The sequence below is a fragment of the Balearica regulorum genome, chromosome 5, assembly GCF_011004875.1.
Source record: "Balearica regulorum gibbericeps isolate bBalReg1 chromosome 5, bBalReg1.pri, whole genome shotgun sequence".
Classification (NCBI taxonomy): Eukaryota; Metazoa; Chordata; class Aves; order Gruiformes; family Gruidae; genus Balearica; species Balearica regulorum.
In genome coordinates, this window is record NC_046188.1 from 24,981,616 (window position 1) to 25,003,831 (window position 22,216).

Here is a 22,216-nt window from a genome sequence, read left to right on the forward strand (position 1 = left end):
TTGAACAGTTTGGGGGCTGTGGAGAGGGGAAGGGAATTTAGAACTTAGAGGAGATTTAGGGAGGAAAAGATGGAGACAGTGATCTCTCTGCTTCTTGCTTTCCCTCCTCTCTTGATGATATAACCTCAAATATGAGGTTCCACCTCTCCCTTTGTCCCCACCCTCAGACACTCCTGTATGTTCTGCCTCTCACCCACCTGCTGGGCCATCTGCTCCCACCTGAGTGGGAGGCACAGGTCTGGGACTGTTCTAGGGTCCCACAGAGCAAGGCTTGGTGCTGCTGGAAGAGGAGAATGAACAAAGTGGGTGCAGTTCCTCATGCTGCTTGGGAAGGTTGCCCTCAGGAGCAGCACCTTGGGGCCAGATGGTCTGCCCTGCCCATGGTACCAGTAGGAGGATTACTCTCTGTGTCTGAGCAGGCTGGTAAGGATTAGCTGGGTGGCATGTGTGGCTTTAACAGTTGATCCCTGAATCCTTCTTATCATGCCTGGATCTTTTGGCTGAAGTATTATGGTTGTCACAGGCAGCCTGTCAACATAAATCTCTACCAGTGCCTGTCAGTAAAGCCAGCGGTGTTTCCGTCTCTTGGTTCTGGTACTGATCAGTGATTATTCAAAAAGTTCAGGTTTGGATACCCTGTTATCATAGAAGGAGCCCCTGAAGCAGGGTGAGAGGAGGTCAAGCTGCATGGTTGGAGGCTGTTATTCATGATGCGTGTGAACCACCATTACGTGTAGTGCTCCTGAATGTACAGCTATATGCTGAATAAAAGGTGTGATCTGGATTAAGGAGTGGCCAGTAACTGACTTTCCCAGGGCACTATCATAAAAGTCATCCCAGGATTTCTGTGTTACTGATACATTCATTTGGGACTTCAATTTGCTGGTGAATGTGTGTCTGCTATCACCAGCTTTTTTTCTTGTTTGGTAAAATAATTTATCCTGTGCTTTCAGGTCACTGCCTACTTACATAAAGATTTGAATAACCTGTGGATTATAAAGAAACATGATTCAGACACAGGTAATAAATACCAGTAAAGTGCCTTTTGTAACTGCTACTTCAGTTTTTCACTTAAATATTCTGACTTCCCTCCAGGGCAAAGTATCCTTTATGGATATGAGGGGGAGAGGAGGAAGGATGAGGGGAATCTGGCTCCATCTTGATTAGTGCTGTTTGTGTATACTGTGGTTTTGTTTTTTCTCTAGATTGTACAGCTGAAATAAGCTTTTCTCAGCTGAAGGTTGCATTGACAACTTTTCATCTGCATAGGGCTGCAAATAAGAGAGGAAATTAATCTGAACTCAGTATTTTGTGGAATCTGTTATTGTGGCTATGGGTCCTGGAGAAGTTGGGTCCTGATAGGTTCAGATAGATTGTGTTCAACTGATTTGCATGGATGTTTGCTTGGGACAAGATTGAGTACTGAACGTGAAGATCTATGGTTTCTACATACTTCTGTTGTTTTAGAATACCATACAGTGTAGCTGAGGCATATTTGGTCTGGCAGAGTTTCCTTTCTTCGCCTGCAGCATGTGTATATAAAAATTACAAGAACTGTCTAAATAACAAACAATGCAAATAACTTAGATAAGACAAAATTATAATCAGTGTTGCAAGAGTAATTTTATAGTTCACGAAATACATATATATATGTGTGTGTGTATATATACGTATATATAGTTTTGGTGTTCAGTTAACCTGACCAGGCATCCTCTTTATTTAAGGGTAGTATGTGCTGCTTGGGCCCATGTTCTTTTGGAGTAGCCCTCAGGGCTTGTCTTTAAACTAGAGCAGTGGTTTACACCAGGCTTAGAGCTGACACAAATTAGTTTGCCTTGTATTGGCTGCTTGAGGCATGAGCATTCCCAAGAAACTTTCTAAGACCCTGATATGTTTGTCAGTGCATTGATATGACTAGTTTGCCTTCATTCAGCAGATCTGTCAGACCCCTCAAGCCCTGTGGAGTTTGTGAGGCATGGAGATATTATTCGTCTGGAACATAAAGAGTAAGGCTGATTTCTGGGATTCCAAGGGATCGTGTGATTGAAAAGAATTGGTGGGAGATTTATCCTGCTGGAGACTACACGGTTAGGCCAACACAAGTGGGCTGTGTGACAGAGGTGTCTGTGTATCTGCAGCTTCAGTGTGGAGTTTGTGGAGTTTTTCTTCTATGGTTTATTTTTGAAGGGTGTCTGTTAGCTGGGAAACTTTTAAGAGAACCACACAACTTCATTAGAAATACTTAGGTAAACAGCAGAGGGGTTTGTTTGGCTGTGTGAGGTGCAATGTTAAGGGTAACTCTTCTGCAAAGAAGCAATTTCAAAACCCTCATTCTGTTGCTTGTCCCCACTCTGAGTTTTCTAGGCAAATAGTGTGGGGTTTTTGTCAGTCTACTGCAAGTGTCGGTGTACTCCTACGTGCACAGGCAGCATCCACCGGCTGAAGGTCTTAACAGCACTGAGATCACAGCAGTGAAACACGTTTAACGAAAATGTCGGCTGGTGCCTTCCCTCTCTGCAGGGAATACCTGAGAGGAAGCAGGGGAATGCTAGTGACTTGATATTTAATCTTAATCTAGTCTGATGTCACTGTGCTGACATCTAGACACAGAGCATCTAGTCAATGCTCTGTGCTGTTGCAGCTTTGATTTCTTAACAGAAGCTCTAAACTTGTGAGCGTGGAAATCGTGTCATATTGCATTCAATATTGCCTGTTCACAAATCATTGCTTAGATTTCCAAAATGATTTGAAGATTAAAAAAAAAAAAGTGCCTTGAATTTTGGGTCTTGCTACCAAATATTTGATAATGAAAGTGATAAAATTTTGATTAGGCAATACCGATTAGGTCTGTGGAATGGGAGGTGAAACTGCAGCGCTGTGGAAAAGATCCTGCAGATGGCTCTTGTCTCCTTGTGTACGAACCTCATCCAGCGTGGGCAGAGGGTTTCTGTGTGGACAAGGCTGGGCTGGATGCAGCTGTGTTGTTGGCGGGGGTGGTTCATTGTCTGATTTTTACCAAGGACTGACTAGGATAGGGCCAGGTTTTTCTGGTTGCCCCAGTTAGCAGCCCCTGCTAGGGTGGGAGGCTGTTTGCCTGCACGACGTACAGCTGGTGCTGATGGGGGCCACTGCTTCCCCCCCCCCCCAGTAAATCTGTGCCTGACTAAATGGTACAATCTTTCCCCTCAAAAACAAAACTGCTAATCAGGAGAGGTCAGGATCTTGCTTTGCTTCTTGCAAAAGCAGGACTGTTACTTCCACCTTTGCTCTTAATATACCAAAAAAACCCAAAACAATGTCTTTTCCACTTGAAACTGGTGGATATAGCTAGAGAACTGGATTTATTTATGCTGTGCTCCCTTTCCAGCACTGCCCAGTGTGGCATAAGCTCAGAGCACGGTGGGAAGCAGCTGTTTCACTTCATGGCCCCCATCACCTTTAAGGCTGCATCCTGCCCTGCCCTTGGCTGGAATTCAGTGGTCAAAGCGCTGACAGCTCTCAGAGTGGCTCAAGCCAAAGTTCTTCTCACAAATTGACTGAGACATAAAAAAACGCCAAGGTTTGACTTTTAATTTCATTTCAGAACTTCTAGAAATCTTCACAGTCACCAGCACGAGGCTCCCCTGACAAGGAAGCATTTTCAGGTCACTGGCTATGGAATAGTAAGTGAATGGCAAAATGAAACAAAAGCTCCTTTTGGGGAGAGTTCATACCATGCCAAGGGAGTTTATTCTTGCTTTTTTAGTTTGTTAGCCAAGGTGATAGATGTGCAGCTATCATAGTGGAGGAAAAACTGATTTACTATGAAATAGCTTATCTGTATTTAAGGTCTATTTAATGTGAACACAGACAAGAAAATAACTTAAGCTTTTACTGCCAGTCTATCTTTGGCAGCGTTGAACTCCATAAATGCCAGTCTGAGCAACCTTGAAGTTGCTCTGGCAAGTATTATTTTATGTATTTGGCCTTGTCACATAGACAAGTGCCTTTTTTGACAGAATGATGACAGAATTTTGAATCACGAAAATGAAATCTGCTTTGAGGGCTGAATTTCCAAACGCAAGGGCCTGTTGCCTAAACCCCTCTGTGAAGCAGCCAAGTTACCCCTGTTTAAAATGAAACTCTGAGCCACAGCCAAGTATGAATTGGAAGCAAAAAAAATTAAGGATGGCAAGATAGAAATGTGTTCGTGAGTAGTTGCTCATGCCTAAAATCATCTCTGCCTGATGGGGCATCTCTTCAGTGAAGTCTGAGCAAGGGTAGCCTAGGGGTCCTTTGTTTAGCTCTACCACCATTTGAGTTTCAGAAATTCTTATTTGCAGTGCTTCAGTCCTGTATGTCTTCCAGTTGGTGGGGTTTTTTCTTTTTCGTTTTTTGTTTGGTTGTTTGGTTTTTTTGCCTATGGTATGTTTGCATGATAGAATGGAACAGGAGACTCCAATGATTTCTGGCGGATTGAAGTGGTGGGCAGAAAGGCTGGGAAACTCATCAAAGTCCTACGGAGTCAGGTCCGGCTAACCCACGTGGCCACAGGGTGTATATTGGGCTCTTCTGGAAAGACTCTGCCAAAATGGTAAATAGTTTGTAATCCCCCTCCACCCCTGCAAGGCCTTGAGCTGACATGTTCTTTTGCTCAGTGATACTAAGCAATTAACTAAGCAATAACCTAAGTGGGGTTAAACTAAGCAATAACCACATTTCCTCCATTTCTTTATCTTTAAAAGAATAAAAAAGTAACTAGCAGGTACTAAAAATATAAGCAGAGGGGAAGATCTGGGTTAAGGTTATGCAGTCTGTTACAGCAAAGGTATGCGGCTCTGAAAAATAATATCCCTTACTAAGAGATCCAGGATCAGCATAGGCATAGATTTTGTCATCTGGTAAGTCCAGGAGGGGATGACAGATGTGTTCTTCAAAGCCCATTTTATCCTTGGGGTTCACAAAAATTGCTAGAAACTGGGGCAGTTCATGCAATTCTCCATAATCCTCCAAATGTCTTTTTATTGGTTTTAGTTTCTTTTGTGGTTGGAAGACCTTCTGCCATTTTTTGTATGCAGCATCTGAAGCGAGGGCAACTATAACAAGCTGCTATTAGCAGCGGTTGTGATTTAATATGTCCTTGGATTATATATCCCCATCATTAAAATGAGGTATATGCAGAGACAGCCAGACTAGTGCCAAGCAAGCTGCTGTATCAGCAAAGCTGTACTGTGTGGATGCTAACATGGAACCTGAAGCAGCAGGCTGTGCGGTCATGTTGCTTCTGCTTCCAGAGCAGCCTCCGTTACTGCTAGCTTAGCTTTCCCTTCACTGTGTTATGGTAAATAGGGCTTCTCAGGAATCTCATGGGTGCAGAATCATAGTGAGCGCAGGCAGATACCTCTGGTGACTGCTTGGTCAGGCATGCAAGTGACATTTAGGCTTTTACCAGTAAAACTGGGCTCATGGGTAAATTATGTGATTGGTTTTAAAAAATAAATCACTGCCTCTGTCAACAGCATTCAAGAAAGAGGGATTTTTCCCACCCTAATGCAAACTTACCCTGTGAATGGAAGTTATTGCCACAAAACATTGATGACATTAAGAGCCAAGGGGAAAAGATACTTGTTAACTGCAAATAAGGATGATTAAAAGTATATTGGATTTTTATATATATATTTTTTTAGGAATTTAAAGGGGAGTAATCACTGTCCTTCAGCGAATTAAGTGGTGATTAATTAATGGAATTAATTAGTTAGTGGAGTTAAGCCTGCTAAGTGGTGATTGGTAGAAAATTCCTTATTAATCTGTCACATTACTGCAGGGTCTGATACACTTTCTCCCAAAGTGTTTGATGTGACCTGCTAGAAATAGGGTGACAGACTAAATGAACACTTGGTGGGATCCTCTAAAGTCATTCTTTTGTTCCTGTAATACAGTTGCTGTAGGTGTGGATTGACTTAAAGTAACGGTGGTGATTTTCTTCTGGAGAGACTGTAAGGGTTGACTTGAAGTAGTCTCTAGTTGTCAAGATTCATTATCTCCAAAAATCACGCTGCTTATTTATGGGCCTAGGGTTTTTTAGTTTAGATGCCCTAAATTTAGAAATGTGATTCAAATTTTTGGTAGAATTTTGATGTTGGTTAACTTGCAAATCTGTTTTGGTTTCTGTGTGGTGCTTAGAGCATGTAAGAGTATGTAAGAATGCAGCTGATGAGGTTGAGTGGTATAGTAAGTATTATGGGAAAGTGTGAAGCTAAATGGGGACAAAATTAGATGTGAACTAGAAATACTGAGTGATCTTTTGTGGGGTGGTAGCTAACTGTTCTGCTGTTCCTCAGGGGCTGGGAACAAGTGGAAGTCACCTGCACACCATACCTGAAGGAGAGTCCCAATTCCCTCTGGAACTTTGAAGATCATATCAACCCTAAGTGTAAGTCATTTATTTCCCTTTCCTTTGAGGGTGCATCTTGGCTTGCTCTTAAAGGATGGGATGAGCAGTCAGATGGCAAGAACCAGCATTCAGGGTTTGGAATTTGTGTGTTTTTTCTCAGCTCAAGTGCAAACTGGCTGAACTTGGCCAGTTGTTCAGACATGCATAGCCTTTTTCTACTTCACTGTTTGTACTGTAAACTGGTGATAATGCTTCAAGTGTAGTGGAAGGATAAAGACTTTTTTAAGGATTTTGAGATCTTCATGGATAACAAAAGTGGGAAGTTTTATAGGCACTGCAGTACAGGCTGTACAACATACGGAATGAGTATGTCATGTATATTTCAGTGATTTTTTTTTTTTTTTTTTAAAAAAGGTAGGGTCCACCCTGTCTGGTGTAACTTCTTCCTTTTCTGACAGGAAGGCATGCTAAATAATGACTTTGCAGTGCTATCAAGTAATGGATAGAAGTGTGACAGAGGCTGGGAAGAGCAATAAGTTTGCCAATAATGACAGATGGGCCTTGCAGCCTCATCCAGGAGTTAGATATGTGTCACAGCCTCATTTGGCCTGAATTATTCAATATGATTTTCATCGCATGAATTGCAGATGACTTAGGCTGAGCTCTGAGTTACTAACAAACCCTAGTGTTCTTCATCCTTTCAGGGCGACTGTATGCAAACCAAAGGAAAAGAATCCTGCTCTGTTGACTTGGTAGAATTTCCTCTTCTGTAGTAATGCATTTTCAATTCTCACACTCATGGCTCATTTAGAGATAAACAGCAGCCTATGAACAATATGTCTCTAATTTCAGCTAGAAATACAAATCTGTTTATTTCATGGCTTTTTATCTATTTCTTTTGCTCCTGGAAGTAAAGGAGGAAATCTAGGAGTGCATCAGTTGTGAAATTCACTGGGGAATTCTTTTGACTGCAAGCCTCTGTGTGTAGAATATGAATGAATCACGTAGGGAACTAAAAGAGGTGCTAGAAGCAGATTGGTCACGGGAAGAGAGAGTTTAGTTTATTATGGAAGAGGCAAATAAAAGTAAACCATACATACTTCTAATCTATTTTTCTCTCTTTTTCTAAAGTGCCCAATATCAGCCTGGATGTTCTGAAGCCCTCTTTTGCAGAAATGCTGCTAGAATCCCACATGGTTATGATTCGGGTAGGATATCATTAATTCTAGATTATCATTTTCCTTCTCTCTCTTGCATCAAAAAGAAATAACATTTTTTGAGATATCTGGGTGATGGCTGCAAGCTAGGGCAGAATTTACATACCCCAGCAACCTACTTGAATTTATACTTAGAAAAAGGGGTGGTCTTGCAGCTAAATCTTCTGAAAGTTTGGAAGCCTTGGGCTTGATGTCTGACTCTGTTGGTGTGATCTAGCAACAGCCTAGTTATGTAATCCCTCCACTGCTGAAATTTGCTTCTGTAAAAGACAGTTGAAAATTTTTCCTACCCTACTGGAAGGTTTTAAAGTTAAATTAGTATTCGTGAGGTAGGTGACTCTGTGGTCAGAGTCAGGAAAATTAGATAAACAGACACTTAAGAGAACAATAAATTTTTGAACTGAAATGGAAAACTTCTGATTTTTTGAAGTTCATCAAGGTGCCCTGTTTTCTGCTTTCCTCTTCCCTGTTTTATCCCTGAATGTTAAAAAAAAAAAAAAGAGGGGGGGCAAAAAAAGGCTGGATTTAATTTTTTCGGGGTAACTCCTCTGGTTGTCTTTCCCCACGATTGTTCTTTGTGCTCTTAGCCACAGCCATTCTGCTTTCAGCTCCTCAATCCTTCATCTGAAGTATGAGAAGTTACTATTTTGAGAAGGAAGTCTAAGGTTTTATTTGCTACTGTTTGTAAAGCTCTTCTCAGACTCTTAAAAGAAAGAAGGTAGTCAAGCAAATTATTGTTAATGCTAAGCATTTCCATGGCAACCAGTGATAATGCTGTCTCAGGTAAGGAAGCACCTGCATGAGTTTCCATGGAAATAATCTTTCTGAGGCTTTTATTTCAGAGTGAAGGGAAACCTGTTGAAGTAGTCCCTTAATGAACAAAGGTCTTGCTTATGCAACATATGTCCTCAATGACAGAAAAGCTACAGAAGAGTAGCGAGAGAATACTGCTATAACAGTACCCAAAGAACATTTTCATTTGCACAATAATATTAAAACATTCATTGTCCTCATTGTGGCCGTCTCCGGAAGATGATGTGTTTATGTAGTCAGAAAGCAACCTTTACTCAGGAAGAGTATTCATGTGTGTTTGTGTACTCAGATGTTTTTGGGCAGGCTTTGCAGCATGACTGCTTCCTCATTTAAATTTTATCTTGATTTATCTGTAGGGAAACAGCGGCCTCAAACCAAAGGACAATGAAGTTACATCCAAACCTTGGCACTGGCCCATCAACTACCAGGTATATTGATCAATCCACCTTCATGTTTTCAAGTGCTTTTGCTGTATTTTTTGAAGCATAGCATCTCTTAATTGCATTGAAGATGATGTCAGCTTTATTTTGTAGCACCTGAGCTGCATGGATGGGAATTTATCTCACCTCTGACACTGTACAAAATACAAACTGGATTGATGCAAACCCATTTTACTCCCTTTTGGTCTGTTTCCTCAGGGCCTGCGTTTTTCTGGTGTCAATGAAACCGATTATCGGGTTTATTTGCTGGGAAACCCGGTAAGTTGGAGTGGGAGGTTCCAAGCCAATGTCTTTAGCAAATTTTAGCTTACTCTTGCTTCTGCCAGTGACAATGATTCTCTTCCTCTTCCTCCTCCTTTTGGACTGTCTCTCTCATGGTACTCTTAGGCCTGCATGTAGCTTTTCATTTCTTCTCACATGCGCATGTCCAGCCTAAAGTCCCAAATCTTTCTTTTTTTTTTTCCTGTGTAGGTGATTTGGTGGCTAAATCTGGTCACTATTGGTTTATATCTTCTGATAGCAGTTTCCACTGCAGTGGCCTTGAAGAGAGGTGTCCAACTGACAACTGAACTCAAAGGTGAGGTCAGTCTTTCTATCCTACCTGCACTATAGAATCCCTATTATAACATCCTCATTTCCCAATACAGAAAAGCTCATCTTGGAACTCCTGTATTAAAAAAATCTTTTTTTTATATTGTATTAAAACCCTGGAGGTTAAACAAAATGCACTCAAGGCAGCTGTATGTACAAAACACTAAGCTGTATAGTGCTTTGAAAGCATAGCACTGAACAATGTAACTGTTAACAAACGTTTCCATACTAGAAATAATTACTCTCTTTTTGTATGGCATACCATTCCCAATGAGTTGCCAAATTTCTGAAGCCCATAAGACTTGATCAGAAATCCTCAAGTCAACAAGGGCCCTGAGAGACCTACTTAGCCAAAGAGAAGAGCTTTGGAGTGACTCACAGGCAGGAGATGTGAGCAGTGGCTCCTCAAAAGTCTTACCCCTCCTTTGCTGGAGATTACAGGGCTGTTCTGGATATAGGCTGGCATCTTAAGGTGATCCAAAGATAGGAGTCTCACTAGGCTTTTGCTACCTTGTTTTCTTGCAGGAGACAAGGGCTTGGATTAGTAGCTCACGTGCTGGCTCTGCTTTGCAGGTGATCGTCCAGCCTAGCATGGGAGTTGCTTATGAACTGGTCAGGAGCCAACATGCTGGCCACAGTTGCTCTCATTGATTACTGCAGCTCAGAAATGACCAGATGTGTATCTGTTGGAAAGGCTGTATTTGATCTGGACATATCAGTAGGAGAAGGTGATAAAATGTGTGTAAGAGAAACCTTCCTGATGCAGAGATCTACTGGTCCTGTGGTTTTTAGCTTGTTTGGCTTTGCAGGCTTCCAAGATGTTTTTTTCTAGTAGAGATACTTACCCCCCATAAGTTTCTGATAATAGGCTTCCTTTTCTTAAATGTCTTTTGCAGGACCTTAAAAGCATGTTTTGAGAAATGTTTCCTGATGTTTATGCAAAGCAAATGACAAATGCAAGAGATGCAATGATCCTTTATTATGTCCCATGCCAAGGTTACAGAGCTTTTCATAAACACTGATAAGTCACACTTTGACCGAATGGTTTACATTAACGGTTGCTTCATTTTGTACATCTGTTTGTGGAAAGTGAATTCTAAAATGTAGTGTGAAACTATTCAATTACACAGTAAGCTATTGGCTAAAGCTGCATGCAGACACCAGAGCTCTCAGTCCCTTCCCCAGGCTCTAGAAGCTAGGCAACATTTCTTTCCAGGAAAGGCTGGCAAAGTGATCACCTGCATGGCTTGTAGTCTTCTTACAGAGAGAATAAAAACATCAGAAACTGGAATGACCTAATTGTCTGATGGATGTCCTGAGAAACTGCAAGTTCAGTCTTAACGTAGAGCACGGTCAATCTTCTGGCAGTCTCTTGAGACTTACATCTTTGTATATCTTTTGTGATAACTATTTCCCTGAAAAATGTTGGTATGTTTGTAAAGAATGCAGCTAGGATGTTGCAGAGGCTTGGAGCAATTTCAGACCAGCATACGACTTCTGTGAAGATCATTCCTGTTGAGTTTACTTACTGTGATAAGGCTTGCAAATAGGAACTGTAGTTGAGTTTTTCTCTGCTGAAGTCTGTTTATTTGTGTTCTAGAACTGTCCAGAGTCGTGCTACGTGGTGGAGGGCAAATCACGCTGGGCTGGCTTCTTCATTACTTCCCTTTTTTTATGATGGGCCGAGTTCTCTACTTTCACCACTACTTTCCTGCCATGCTTTTTTCCAGCATGTTGACAGGTAAATACTAGAGTCTGGGAGAAGACAAGGGAGGGAAACAGGGGACATTCTGTTAAATAAAACTTTTTCAGACTGAACAATATGGTTTTTTATAGGTTTACTCCTTGCTTGTGCAAAGTGCTTGAAAACTGACTAATTCAAAATGGTTTTTCATGAAGCAGCTTGACAGACAATTTGGCTCTGCTTTGTTACCACCCTGAAGAGGCAGACATGTCTAGTGCTTAGGGCATTTAAATTTAGAGATGTGATTCCTATTCTCTGCTGTGTCACTGTTCTTATATATACTTTCGTACAAGTTACTTCCCTTTGTTTGCTGCCTCCACTTTTTCTGTCATGTCTATTTAAAATACAGTCATGGTATTTTTTCCTCTGATTTTGTACCAACTTAGTTAGCATGCTGGGGCCCAGATCCTCTTTTGCATTTATTCAAATAGAAAGGTAGGAAAAAAGAACCTTCTGCTGATACAAAACAATCCCTATGGTTTTGAAGGTTATCAAGGTAAATGAATTTAAAGATTGACAAGGTCTTCTGCTGTTAACAGAGTTTTGTCAGCCCAGCCTATGGCTGAATGTAGCAGCTCTGTTCTTTGGCCTCTATGTTGCTCCTGACTTCTACCTCTTCCTTCTCCTAGGAATCACCTGGGATGCACTACTGAAGTTCTGTGCTGGGTTCTTGTCACCCAGCACTACAGCTAGAAAAGTATACAGAGGGGGGTTCCTGACACTGGTCCTGCTCATCACGTACAGGTGAGTGCTGGAAGCTGAACTTTTCCTGAATGTGTGACAGTCACTGTCTCAATGGAAATCTTACTACCTGTTAATTATCCTTGGCTTTTGTCTCTCTTTTCTGCTGAACTTGTCAGACATCATCAAGCCATCAATTTTATTAGATTCAGCATCTGTGTCACAGTAATGTGTTATAAAACATCTTTCCATTGCAGGGAATCTTTCTTTTATCCCAGCATGAATATTCTGTTCTCTTCCAAACCCACAGTTTCTGATTCTAGTCCCTATGCTAGATGGTGCCAGATCCCTCAAATACAGGCAAATTCTTCATTGCTGTGGGTTTTGTCAGCTGGCTTTTCTCCAAAGCTGTTGCTTTGTAAAAGAAAATACCACCTGTGATAAAATTGTGTACTACTTATATATTGTGTTCAGCAGAGATTAGAAGGTCCTCAATGGAGCTTAGAGCTGCCCAAAAATGAAGGTTCCCATTGGACATCTGTATGGGCTAATCTGACGTAATGTTCTTGAGATGGAAACCTATGCAGTCCCTGATGGGCACTTGATTTCTTTCCACAGCTTCTACCTCTTCCATCCTCTGTCCTACGGGATGATAGGACCCATGGCCTCTGACCCTAGCAGCCCCATGGCAGGGCTCCGGTGGATGGACTCCTGGGAGTTCTAGAGCCAGCAAAGGGAGCCTGGGAAGAGCGGATGAGAAGCATGAGATCTGCTGCATGTCAGGCTGATTCTGGTGCTTTGGAGACATGTGACTGTAAAATGCCCTCTCTGGAGAACTCTGGGTACTGTAGCCCTGTTGCTTTGGCATTTGTTTGCACTGCCTGCATTGGAAGATGCAGAGGATGACCATGAGAAGGTCCTCTTAAAAAGACTGATGTCCTGAATCCTTAGGTTGTATTCTGGACAACTGGCTGCTTAAATCTCAATTCTTCTGAGCAATATATATCAGTCAAACAGACGTGGCATTCCAGCAGACTAGTACAAGTTGGAGGCTGTGTGTAGTTGCATGTTCACGTGTGTGTGTGCGTGTGTGATAATCTAAGCACTGTTACAGTTTGAGCCAGACAGTGTCTGAGACTTTAGGATTTTTATCATGATTAACAGCCTTTCTTATGGTGAGGATTTTGAAAGCTTCATATCAGTATCTGAGGACCTCCATTTTACCCTGCCCTGGCTGTCCGTGTTTTTTTTGTTCTGACCCTGAATTTTTAGAGTCTGACTGAAAGGGGTCTGCTTGAAATCTCCTGAGCCACTGTGCCTTGCCTGTCTCCCAGACCCTCTGCAGACAGAGGAGATGGAGATCATTTACCCCTGTATACTGCCTTGCTTTCTGGTCACCTTTAATCATTTATAACAATCACCTAGCAGACCTGTGCTCAGAGCCAGACTGTTCCAGCTCGGTGCTTTGTAGTTTCTTCGCATTTCTGGCTGAAACTGCGAAGGAAATTACAGTGGAAATAGCAGGTGATTTGTTTTCTGCCCCAGTATGCTGTGAAGACCAGTTTCTCGGGGGTGTGCTGGAGACTAAAATGATAGCTTGGAAATCTTACAGATAGCTGTCATTCATCTTTTGATCCTAGCTATTTCAGTGCCAGTACCTGTGCTTTTAGGGGGAAGGCTTCATCTTAATGAATGTGGCATCTGCAGAACTGGCTGTCAGTGCCATGGTGTCTGCTCACTGTATTCCATTATTGAGCAAGTTCCCTCTCATAGATGGCTGAACATCAGATTACTGTATTGAAGGAAATGTGAGGCCAGGCAAAAATTCTTTGTCTGTTAAGTGTCAAGAGCCATTGGATGTTGAATCCACCCCTTCCAAGAAAGCAGAATTCTATTTATCAGGTGCCTTTCTCCTGTGTTAGGTCTATTTTTGTAAATGTTCCTTTTATTCCATCTCCTACTTTTCACCCAATCTCAATTTCTTGTCACAGTTCAAGGTTTCTACCTTGTAGCATCCAACATGAATGACACTTAGACCCCAGCTGTGTTCCTGTCTCAAAGTAATATTTCCAAAACTCTTTTGTGTATGTTTCAAGGAAATCAAGCCTTTCATTTCAGAGTTCTTTCTCTGCTTCTCAGCCTTGCATCAAAATTACAGGTACAGGGAGAGCAGCAGGTGAGCGTGCCTGTCTTTAATCATGAATTGTGCATTCATTTCTTACCAAACCTTGAATTCGAACATATTTTCTATAACACAGAAGGGCTGCATTAGCATAGTTGTTCTGGGGGTGGGACTGAGACTCCAGTCAGACTTGGTTTTGTTCCTCTTTAATAGAGATCCATAACATTGTTCAGTAAAGCAGCTGCTTGCTATTGTAAGGGTCTGGCTTGGTATGTCACGTCTCTCTCCAGAAATTGACTCCTACAGACACTAACTCAGATGGTATGAACCTATGCTTTTGATTCTAAAGGTTTTGAGTTAATCACCTGCTGGTAATACATGGTGGGAAGTCATTGCACTAATTAGCTACTGGGTTTGATGATTCTTTTCCACTTGCTATTGCAGGAAGTGCTCCCACCTGCATGAGCCAGGGGTTTGCAGAAGTGATATATAGGCAAGAAGGATGAGGGAGAAGGCTGCAAACTTCTTCAGATCCTGCTTGATCTGACAGCAGCTGTGAATTGTTAACTGTTGACAACATGGCAGGCAGCAGTGTAAGTGCTGCCTTTGTAGCGATGTGATTCAGCGTCTCCTCCTCTTGGTGAGATTATCGGCTTAAAGCCTTGCTATCCTGAATATATCCTGAGCTTTCTCTAAGGTAGTCCTATTGCTATGGGGAGGGGTTGCCAGAAGAGCTGATAAAAGCTATGATTTCAAGTGCGGGGTTTTTTCCAGCTCATACGATCACATACTTGCCCTTAACACTAACAACAACAAAAAACTAAGAAACTTGTGGATGTTTTGGAGGGACAGTTTCTAACTCTATTCAAAAGCTTAAATCTGTGGGAAAACAAAAATCAACTCAGTAACTTCAAATACTTCAGTTATGAAGGGCTCAGCTTTGTAGAAACTGTCTGAGGAAAATGAGCCAGTGTGTTCCTTGGCCAGGGACCCTTCTGCCCTTTATTGCTAATAATCTTTTGGGTGTAGTTTGGACGGCTGAAGGTGGCAAATGTCATGCTCTCATCCCACCTTCCTATGCACAAGCCCAGCTTCTGTTTCAATACAGAGAGAGGTTTATTTTTCTTTAGGACTGCCATTTCAGAAACCCTCTGAGAGCACTTGATTAGCATTGAAACTAATCTATTTCTTAGACCTTAGGTGCTGGTAAGGGGATAGAGGCATACAGTGAAAAAAATCTAGCTATTCCACAAGAGGGAGCAACCTCCAGCAGAATCTTTTTTATTTTTTATTATTTTTAAAAAAATTTATTCTGGACTTAAATGCATTAAGAGGTCTGCATTTGAAGACTAGAGGGCGGACATTTCATCTGTACCCTCTGGACTCCAAGGGTTGAGTTTTCAAGTTAAGTGTAAATTGATGTTGCTCTGTTTTTTCAATAGAAAAATACCAAAAAAATTATTTTAGTTAGAATTTGATCTTCAATATTTGCTTCTCAAAACAAAACCTGTCAGGCCGTAGCTGGAAGATAACAGTACCCAATACTTTGAGGTCAATAAAATATAATAATTAGGATTCCTTCACTGACTCTAACTTAAAATGTCCAAGTGGTACAGATGTGAGGCAATGTGTGCAGGGCACTCTTTGCTTTCTGAATGGAATTAGGGCTGCTTCAATTTTCTCATTTGTGCTTGTGGAATGAGTTCAGGTTCATTTTGAGATCTGCTTATTAGTTCTCTTCCCCAGTCATGTGGAAAATAGCTAATGGTGCTTTCCGAGGCCAGAAGATGCTGTTCTCTGGAGCAGCTGCTCTCTTTGAACTTTGCTTGACATGGCTGCTTTTATCACTGGCAAAGTATTTCATCAAACTGTATCCGTGGATTCAAATCACAAAAAGCTGCAGGCTGCCAGGTTCCCTGCTTCAAGTTCTTTTTTATGTGTAAACTCTATTTTCACCTCTTCAGTCTTTTGAGGATAGATAGAAGGCCTCTAGGCTCATCTAGCTTCATCCTAGACAATCTATCCATCTTAAAAGGTTTCTGCTAACAGTCGCTTCAGGACACCTATGTGTACCCACCTATTCCAGCAGCAGGGACTGGCCTGTTTCCAGGAACTGGACTACTGCTATGAGACACAGATGTGACTGAGGAGGATTTGAATGGAGATTCCTGTGGCAAGGTTGTTGACTTTGGTCCAGATGGAGGACTTCGTGTCACGCACTGCTTACTGGCATTATTTGCGGCTCTGTAGGTGGGAAAGCCACCACCACTCTCTTGTCTGCAGAGAGTTTTCTTTTTGTATCTTGATTGGAGGGGCTCATTAATGCACGAAGGGCATTGATAGGATCTACCTTTTTATATCTCCCTCCTTCCTTCTCCTTTTTCAAGTATGCCCGAAGTGCAGGACGTGTCTTTGCTTCTCCTCCAATTTTTAGGCTGTACATCAATTTCTTACGGGTGCCTGAACAAGGGGTAGGACAAGACACCTCGTAGTGTCCCAAGTGGATGAATACCTGTCACATGCACTGAGAGCAAAACCAGAATCTTGTTACGGAAAGGTAAACAAATGTGTTATTTGACAGTTCCCTCCTGTCCCTCTGTCCCTCCTCTATCCCTCTGAGAATCTTTTTCTCAAAGAACTTGAGAGTGAACCAGCTGCCAACATGGAAACACAGGCGTTTACCTGAAATTCTCCGTTGCCACACTTAGGAGCTTCCCTTCCAGAGGCCGTGCCCATTTTAGTTACCCTCTGGGTTGGCACTCTGTGCACAAGTACCATTATAACACCATTTCCTTCTCTCAGGATCCTGCTGGCAATGTGAAAATCTTAGTGATGCCCTGTGCTTCTGCCAGCTGGGGAATATAGGTAAGATTTTTCTTCTCCCCCCTCCCCACCCCCTTACAGCAAGTGACCCCTCTTGGGGCTAAGTGGTGCTCCCACACATTAGCAAGCATGTGTCATGCAAGCAAGAATATGTGGACTGTTAGAACATCATATGGCTCTTTCCTGCTGGGAAAGGAAGGCTGAAGATAAGAACACCACCTCCCTAGCATACTTGGTCTCTTTGGGGGGCTGTGGGCTGCAAGCAGTCAGGACTGAAAATTGTCTCTGTCTTCTTTAAAGTACCAAGACCTTGGTTGCATGGTTGGTTGTGAGTTGTTTTACTTTTTTAACTCCCTTATGCTCTTTACTTGAATGTCAAGGGCTATGATTGTCAAAAATCATAGGTAGGGGACATACCTATGACATACCATCATAGGCTGAGGTAGGGGACATGCTAGCACAGAAGCCACCCCTGCTGAATTTGTAATTGGTCCTCAAACTTTGCCAAGTGAGTTTATTGTGTTTTACAAGAGGCACTGTTTAGAACCATCCTTGGAGAACTTGCCCCTGACTGAGCGAGACTTTGGAGCAGCAGTGAGAGGGGTGGTTCTGTTATTCTGTCCTATATTCTGAACCTTTTACTAATGCTGTGCGTGTGTGTGCATGCATCTATCCATGAACTGAATGTCTTCTAATTCTTCTAAGGTGTGATTTCTGCACCATACAGTGTGGATGGGAGAGTGTTCCCTTGAGCTATAAATGTATTTTGTACAGGAGATCATGGAAAATGAGGTAGAATTTGGAATTTAATTTTGTAATAAATACCTCTTCTTTCAAGCATTCTCTTTTGTGTCTAGATCTTGAGGTGGGGTGGGTTTTTTCCACTTTCCCTCACGTGCATGCTTAAAGTAGCAACATGAACTTTAAATGGACCCATTGGAGGGTATGACCTATGACAATGGTGATCTACATCACCTTTTAGCATGCAAATGTTACTGGACTGCAGTTCCAGGAGGTTGGGTTTTACCACAGTCCAAGCAATGTGCTGATAAGCACAACAGAAGTGAAACTGGTACATTTGGATGAGAATAAAGTGCTGTCTGTTGAAGTGGGTTTATTTCTCCACATTAAAGATGTGTTAAATTGTAAATGTGTATAATATGTCAGGTTTAACGGGTATATTCAACAAGCTTCTGGTACGTTGCCTATGAATGCTCCACTTGACAGATCAAGCACTTTATTCAGGAACCCAACGTTTTTCTGTAAGTCATTCTTATTTTGAATGTATAGTGTCTGCAACATCAAACTGATGGACAATTTTGTACAAATGAGGCCCTTGCTGTGAACTAAATGCAAAAGTCTAGAATAAAGCTGGAATGCTGTAAATGAGAATCTGGCTCCGTGCCAGACTGTAGTGACAGAGCAGCAACAAAGGGTTGCCATCCTTGGGGTGGAACTACGTGGGGAAAACCAAAATACAGCCTTCTCATTTGATGCCCAGATCAATGCTGGAGGAGAGCTGACCAGTCTGTTTAGACATGTTCCAAGGGCTGCTAAAGTAAAGCCAGGACAGCTAGAAACGGGACTGTGGCCTGCACAAGGTGGTACAATAGGCTAACAGATGGTTACCGAAAAGCCTATTGACATTTTGTATTGTTTCAGAAAATGCAAGTTGGGCTTTGGATATTGTCTGATCAGGGCTACCCTTCTGGAAAGGAGGACTGCTGATACAGAAGCTGTGTGAGAGTGTAGGGAGATGACTGTAAGGAAAAGGCATGAAGTATCGTTGAGAAAATGCTGGTAGTATCTGAAGTAAAAATTTACTTCTCACTGCCCTCCAAGGGAAGAATGGCTTCTTTCTGCAGGTAAGTGATCTCACGTGGGTGAACACTGGTGACTGATTCCATTTTGTATTTGTTTTGAACCTGCCAGGTTTCTAGGCTTCTAAATTCCCGTTACATGTTCCTCAACAAGAATGAGGCTTTTTTATAACCTAGTGTTTTAATATAGAGTTCGTGCTTTGTCTTCAAGCTGCTGCTTAATCTTCTTTTTGCTAACCAAATAGAAACTTTCAATGCAAGTTGCTTTCTCTAGCCCTCAAATCTCCCATGCCTCTTATCTCATTTTCTTCAGTTTACCCATATGGTTTCCCCAACTGTATACTGTCTTCCAACATCAGTCTCCCCAATTCCATAAATCTTCACTGCTCCTACCACTGCTTCCTGGCTTACATCCAAGGACTGTGGTTGTTGTACACTTTGGAGTTGTTTTCTAATACTTCTACAACTTCTAATGGAGTTGTTTTCTAACTGTAGCTCCGGCCCATGTAATACATGCTCTGGAAACAGAAAGGTGGTGCTTTATCTGAATGGGCATAGTTTACCAAGTGTTATGATTGCTGTAAATTGTTTTTTCCGTATTTATCATTCTTGCACTCATTGTTCTATCTCCAGATTTCACCCAAAGCTAGTCATCCTGCTGTCCTGCAGCTGACAAAAGGTAGTTTTCAGGCTTCCTTCATCTGCCGCCATGTAGTTTAGGATGAGATAGTTCTGAAGTACCTGGTTTTCTCCACTGACCAGAAAGGGAGTTTAGGTTACTTGCCCATATGAAGGCATCTGTGTTGGGTCAGCTGAGTCCCACCTTGGCAGTGTGCTGATCCTTTGGATTGCTTTAGGGACAATAACTATCTGGTTACAAGGTGGAGAAGGAAACTAGCTGAGAAGCAGGGAGGAGTTGGTTGAGATGAGAATGTCAACATGCATAAGATGGTATATCTTTATTTAAGACTTCTGAACTATGTGAGAACAGCCAAATAAAGCTAGTGCAGCTGAAGAAAGTGAATTTAAACAATTTAACAACTTCCAAGCAAAATCCCATTGGAAGCAAGACGGAGGAGATAAATTTAAACAAAGGACAACAAGAACAGAAGCACCAACTATGCCAGTGCAGAGCAAGGACAGGAAGAGCCAAAGAAGCCAAAGATGAGAAGCTGAGTAACAAGTTCTTAATTGACTTCAAATACAAGAGAGAAGCATCCAGAAAGTGAGAGCTCAAGTTACTAAAGGCTGCTCTGAAAGAGTCGGGAGGGGGAAGCAAAAAGGCTGCTTCATGAAATGAAGACGTAATGAGGAATATCGAAGTTAATGAAAAACTGTGAGGACAGAGGTAGTAAGAGGCAGATCAAGAATTAGACCACTGCTTGGAAGAGATGAAAAGGCAGGGACTGATGGATCACTCTGAAAAGTTCTACACTGATCTTCAAATGCTTTTATTATAAACTCCCTACTGTTTTTTTTCATTATTTTCCCTATGCTGTTTTTTATCAGGCTAGTTAGTTTCTTCTTTACTTAATCATCCTGTTTGGCCTTTTTGAGTATTGCCACTTTTTATACTCTCTCTGTCTGTCTGCTGAAATATCTTTGTTTCAAGCATTAGTAAAAAAGATAAAATTACAATAAGTGGGTTAGAGATACCCTCAGGCAGCTTTTGTAGGACTCATGGGTGCAAGCTATCTGTGCCTGCTGATTTTAAGTCTTTATTGCTAACAGTTGCTGTTTAACATCCTTCTAGTTACTAATGGATTGGAAAGTGTTTTATGATGTGGTCTAAGTACATCATTCTCCTAATACAGAGCCACAATATTTATTCAACGCTGTCCTCATTTTTGGCTGGGATAGAGTTAATTTTCACCAGAAGCTGGGAGGGGACACAGCCAGGACAGCTGACCCAAACTAGCCAAAGGGGTATTCTATACTATGATGTCATGCTCAGTATATAAGGGGGGCTGGCTGGGGACAGTGACAGATCACTGCTCCGGGACAGGCTGGGCATCAGGTTCTGGGCAGTGAGCAAATTGCATCGTGTATCACCCACTTTGTCTATTCCTTTATAAGTAGTGGTGTTATTATTTCCCTCTTCCTTTGCTGTCCTAGTAAACTGTCCTTATCCCAATCCACAAGTTTTACCTTTTTCTTCAGATTCTCCTCCCCATCCTACCTGGGGGAGAAGCTGTGTGGTGCTTAGCTGCCAGCTGGGGCTAAACCATGACAAACACTTAGGTATTTTTGATTCTGGATTTTGCAGGTGCAAAATTTCACACTGAACTAGAGAATGGTTTTGATAGAGCCTCAAAACAGGAATGACTTAGGTGAGGAGGAGAGGACCTCATTCAGAAAAGGAATCTCGCACATAGAAGCAATAACACATGGGGTTTGCTTTGAGAGCAGATGGCTGAGTGCAAAGCTGAAAGGTGGTGGTGCTAACACAGCCTTGCCATTGAGGAATGGGCACAATTAAGTGCAAAATCTTTGTTTTAATAAATCACAGCAAAGACACTTCTTAGAGATGACTGCTGTAGGTCAAAAGATTGTAGGAGATGCCCTGGTCAATAGTATCAATTCAAATTGCAAGAAGGAGGGAAAGAACAGATGGATCTGAGATCAGAGAGAAGACAATCAATGAGCACTTCAGAGACTGGCACAAGCAGCACTTAAGAAACAAAACAAATCCAGTAGGAAAAATACAGAGGAGGCTCCACAGGGAGTAAAGCATCCTTTCACTAAGCTTTTGCCATGATGTTTCGGCAGCTGAAGGATGATCCAGAAGTATAAGGACAGTTGGAGGAAGATCCAAGCCTGTGTGCCCTGTCCCTAGGTAGGACAGAAGCCTGGTAACTGTGCTGACACAGTGCTTACCAAGTTGCCAGGCACATTAGCTAGAGCACCGTGTTGAGCTAACGAAGCTGGAGGGCTTTGGGACCACATCTGCTTGCATCCTGCCAGCTTGGAGTGCACAGACCTCTATAGTTGTGTCTTATGATCAAATTCAGCTTGTGTGTCAAGACTGACATGGTAGATAGACTTTTTGAACTCACTTTGGTAGAGTGACTTACAAAAGCTGGAGGTTGCTTCTTGGAAGATCATAGCCTGGTGGTGGTGGTAGCAACTGGTGAATTACCACTGTGCTAGAGAGCACAAGGTGAATAACAACCAAGGTAAGGTCTCAGCATCTGTAAGGGCCAGACCTGGTCCAGCAGCCTCATAAGTCAAAAATACTAAGCCTAGCAGCTCTCTGTGTAGTCCCATTTGGCTTTTCTCCCTGCTTCATGCCCTGTCAGCCTTGGATTGTTTTCACCTGTCTGTACTGCCAGATGGCCCTGGGAGATCCAAGATGAACCTGGGGATGTCTAGGAGCAAATCAAAGTCAAAAGATATGTTTTTATTTTATTCTGCTGTTGAATCCTCTCCCACACATTGTTCCTCCTCCCTTTGCCTATACCTCTCCACTTAGCCCAAATCCTCAAGGTCGGTAGTGCTGCCCTGCTCTCCCCGCAGGCACGTTGTCAGCCAGCGAGCTCTGCAGCTGTTGCCTTCATCATTTTATGGGCAAGATTATTCCCTCCTGCATCTG

The 22,216-nt window shown here is 42.2% G+C and overlaps 1 protein-coding gene across 5 annotated transcripts in view; it reads left to right on the forward strand.

Moving 5' to 3' along the window:
* POMT2 (protein O-mannosyltransferase 2) overlaps positions 1-17,641 on the forward strand; it is a 29,794-nt gene extending 12,153 nt beyond the window's left edge. For 3 of the 5 annotated variants that reach the window (XM_075753802.1, XM_075753805.1, XM_075753804.1), the window contains 12 exons: positions 954-1,020; positions 1,934-2,006; positions 3,584-3,662; positions 4,422-4,573; positions 6,321-6,412; positions 7,505-7,581; positions 8,760-8,831; positions 9,042-9,101; positions 9,315-9,420; positions 11,035-11,175; positions 11,808-11,922; positions 12,478-17,641. In XM_075753802.1, coding sequence (XP_075609917.1) covers positions 954-1,020; positions 1,934-2,006; positions 3,584-3,662; positions 4,422-4,573; positions 6,321-6,412; positions 7,505-7,581; positions 8,760-8,831; positions 9,042-9,101; positions 9,315-9,420; positions 11,035-11,175; positions 11,808-11,922; positions 12,478-12,583 — 1,140 coding nt within the window. In that variant the 3' untranslated portion in view covers positions 12,584-17,641. Of the gene's footprint in view, positions 1-953; positions 1,021-1,933; positions 2,007-3,583; positions 3,663-4,421; positions 4,574-6,320; positions 6,413-7,504; positions 7,582-8,759; positions 8,832-9,041; positions 9,102-9,314; positions 9,426-11,034; positions 11,176-11,807; positions 11,923-12,477 lie in introns of those variants that run through there. The other 2 variants (XM_075753803.1, XR_012835618.1) reach the window with 2 other exon arrangements.
* Positions 17,642-22,216: the final 4,575 nt, after the last annotated feature.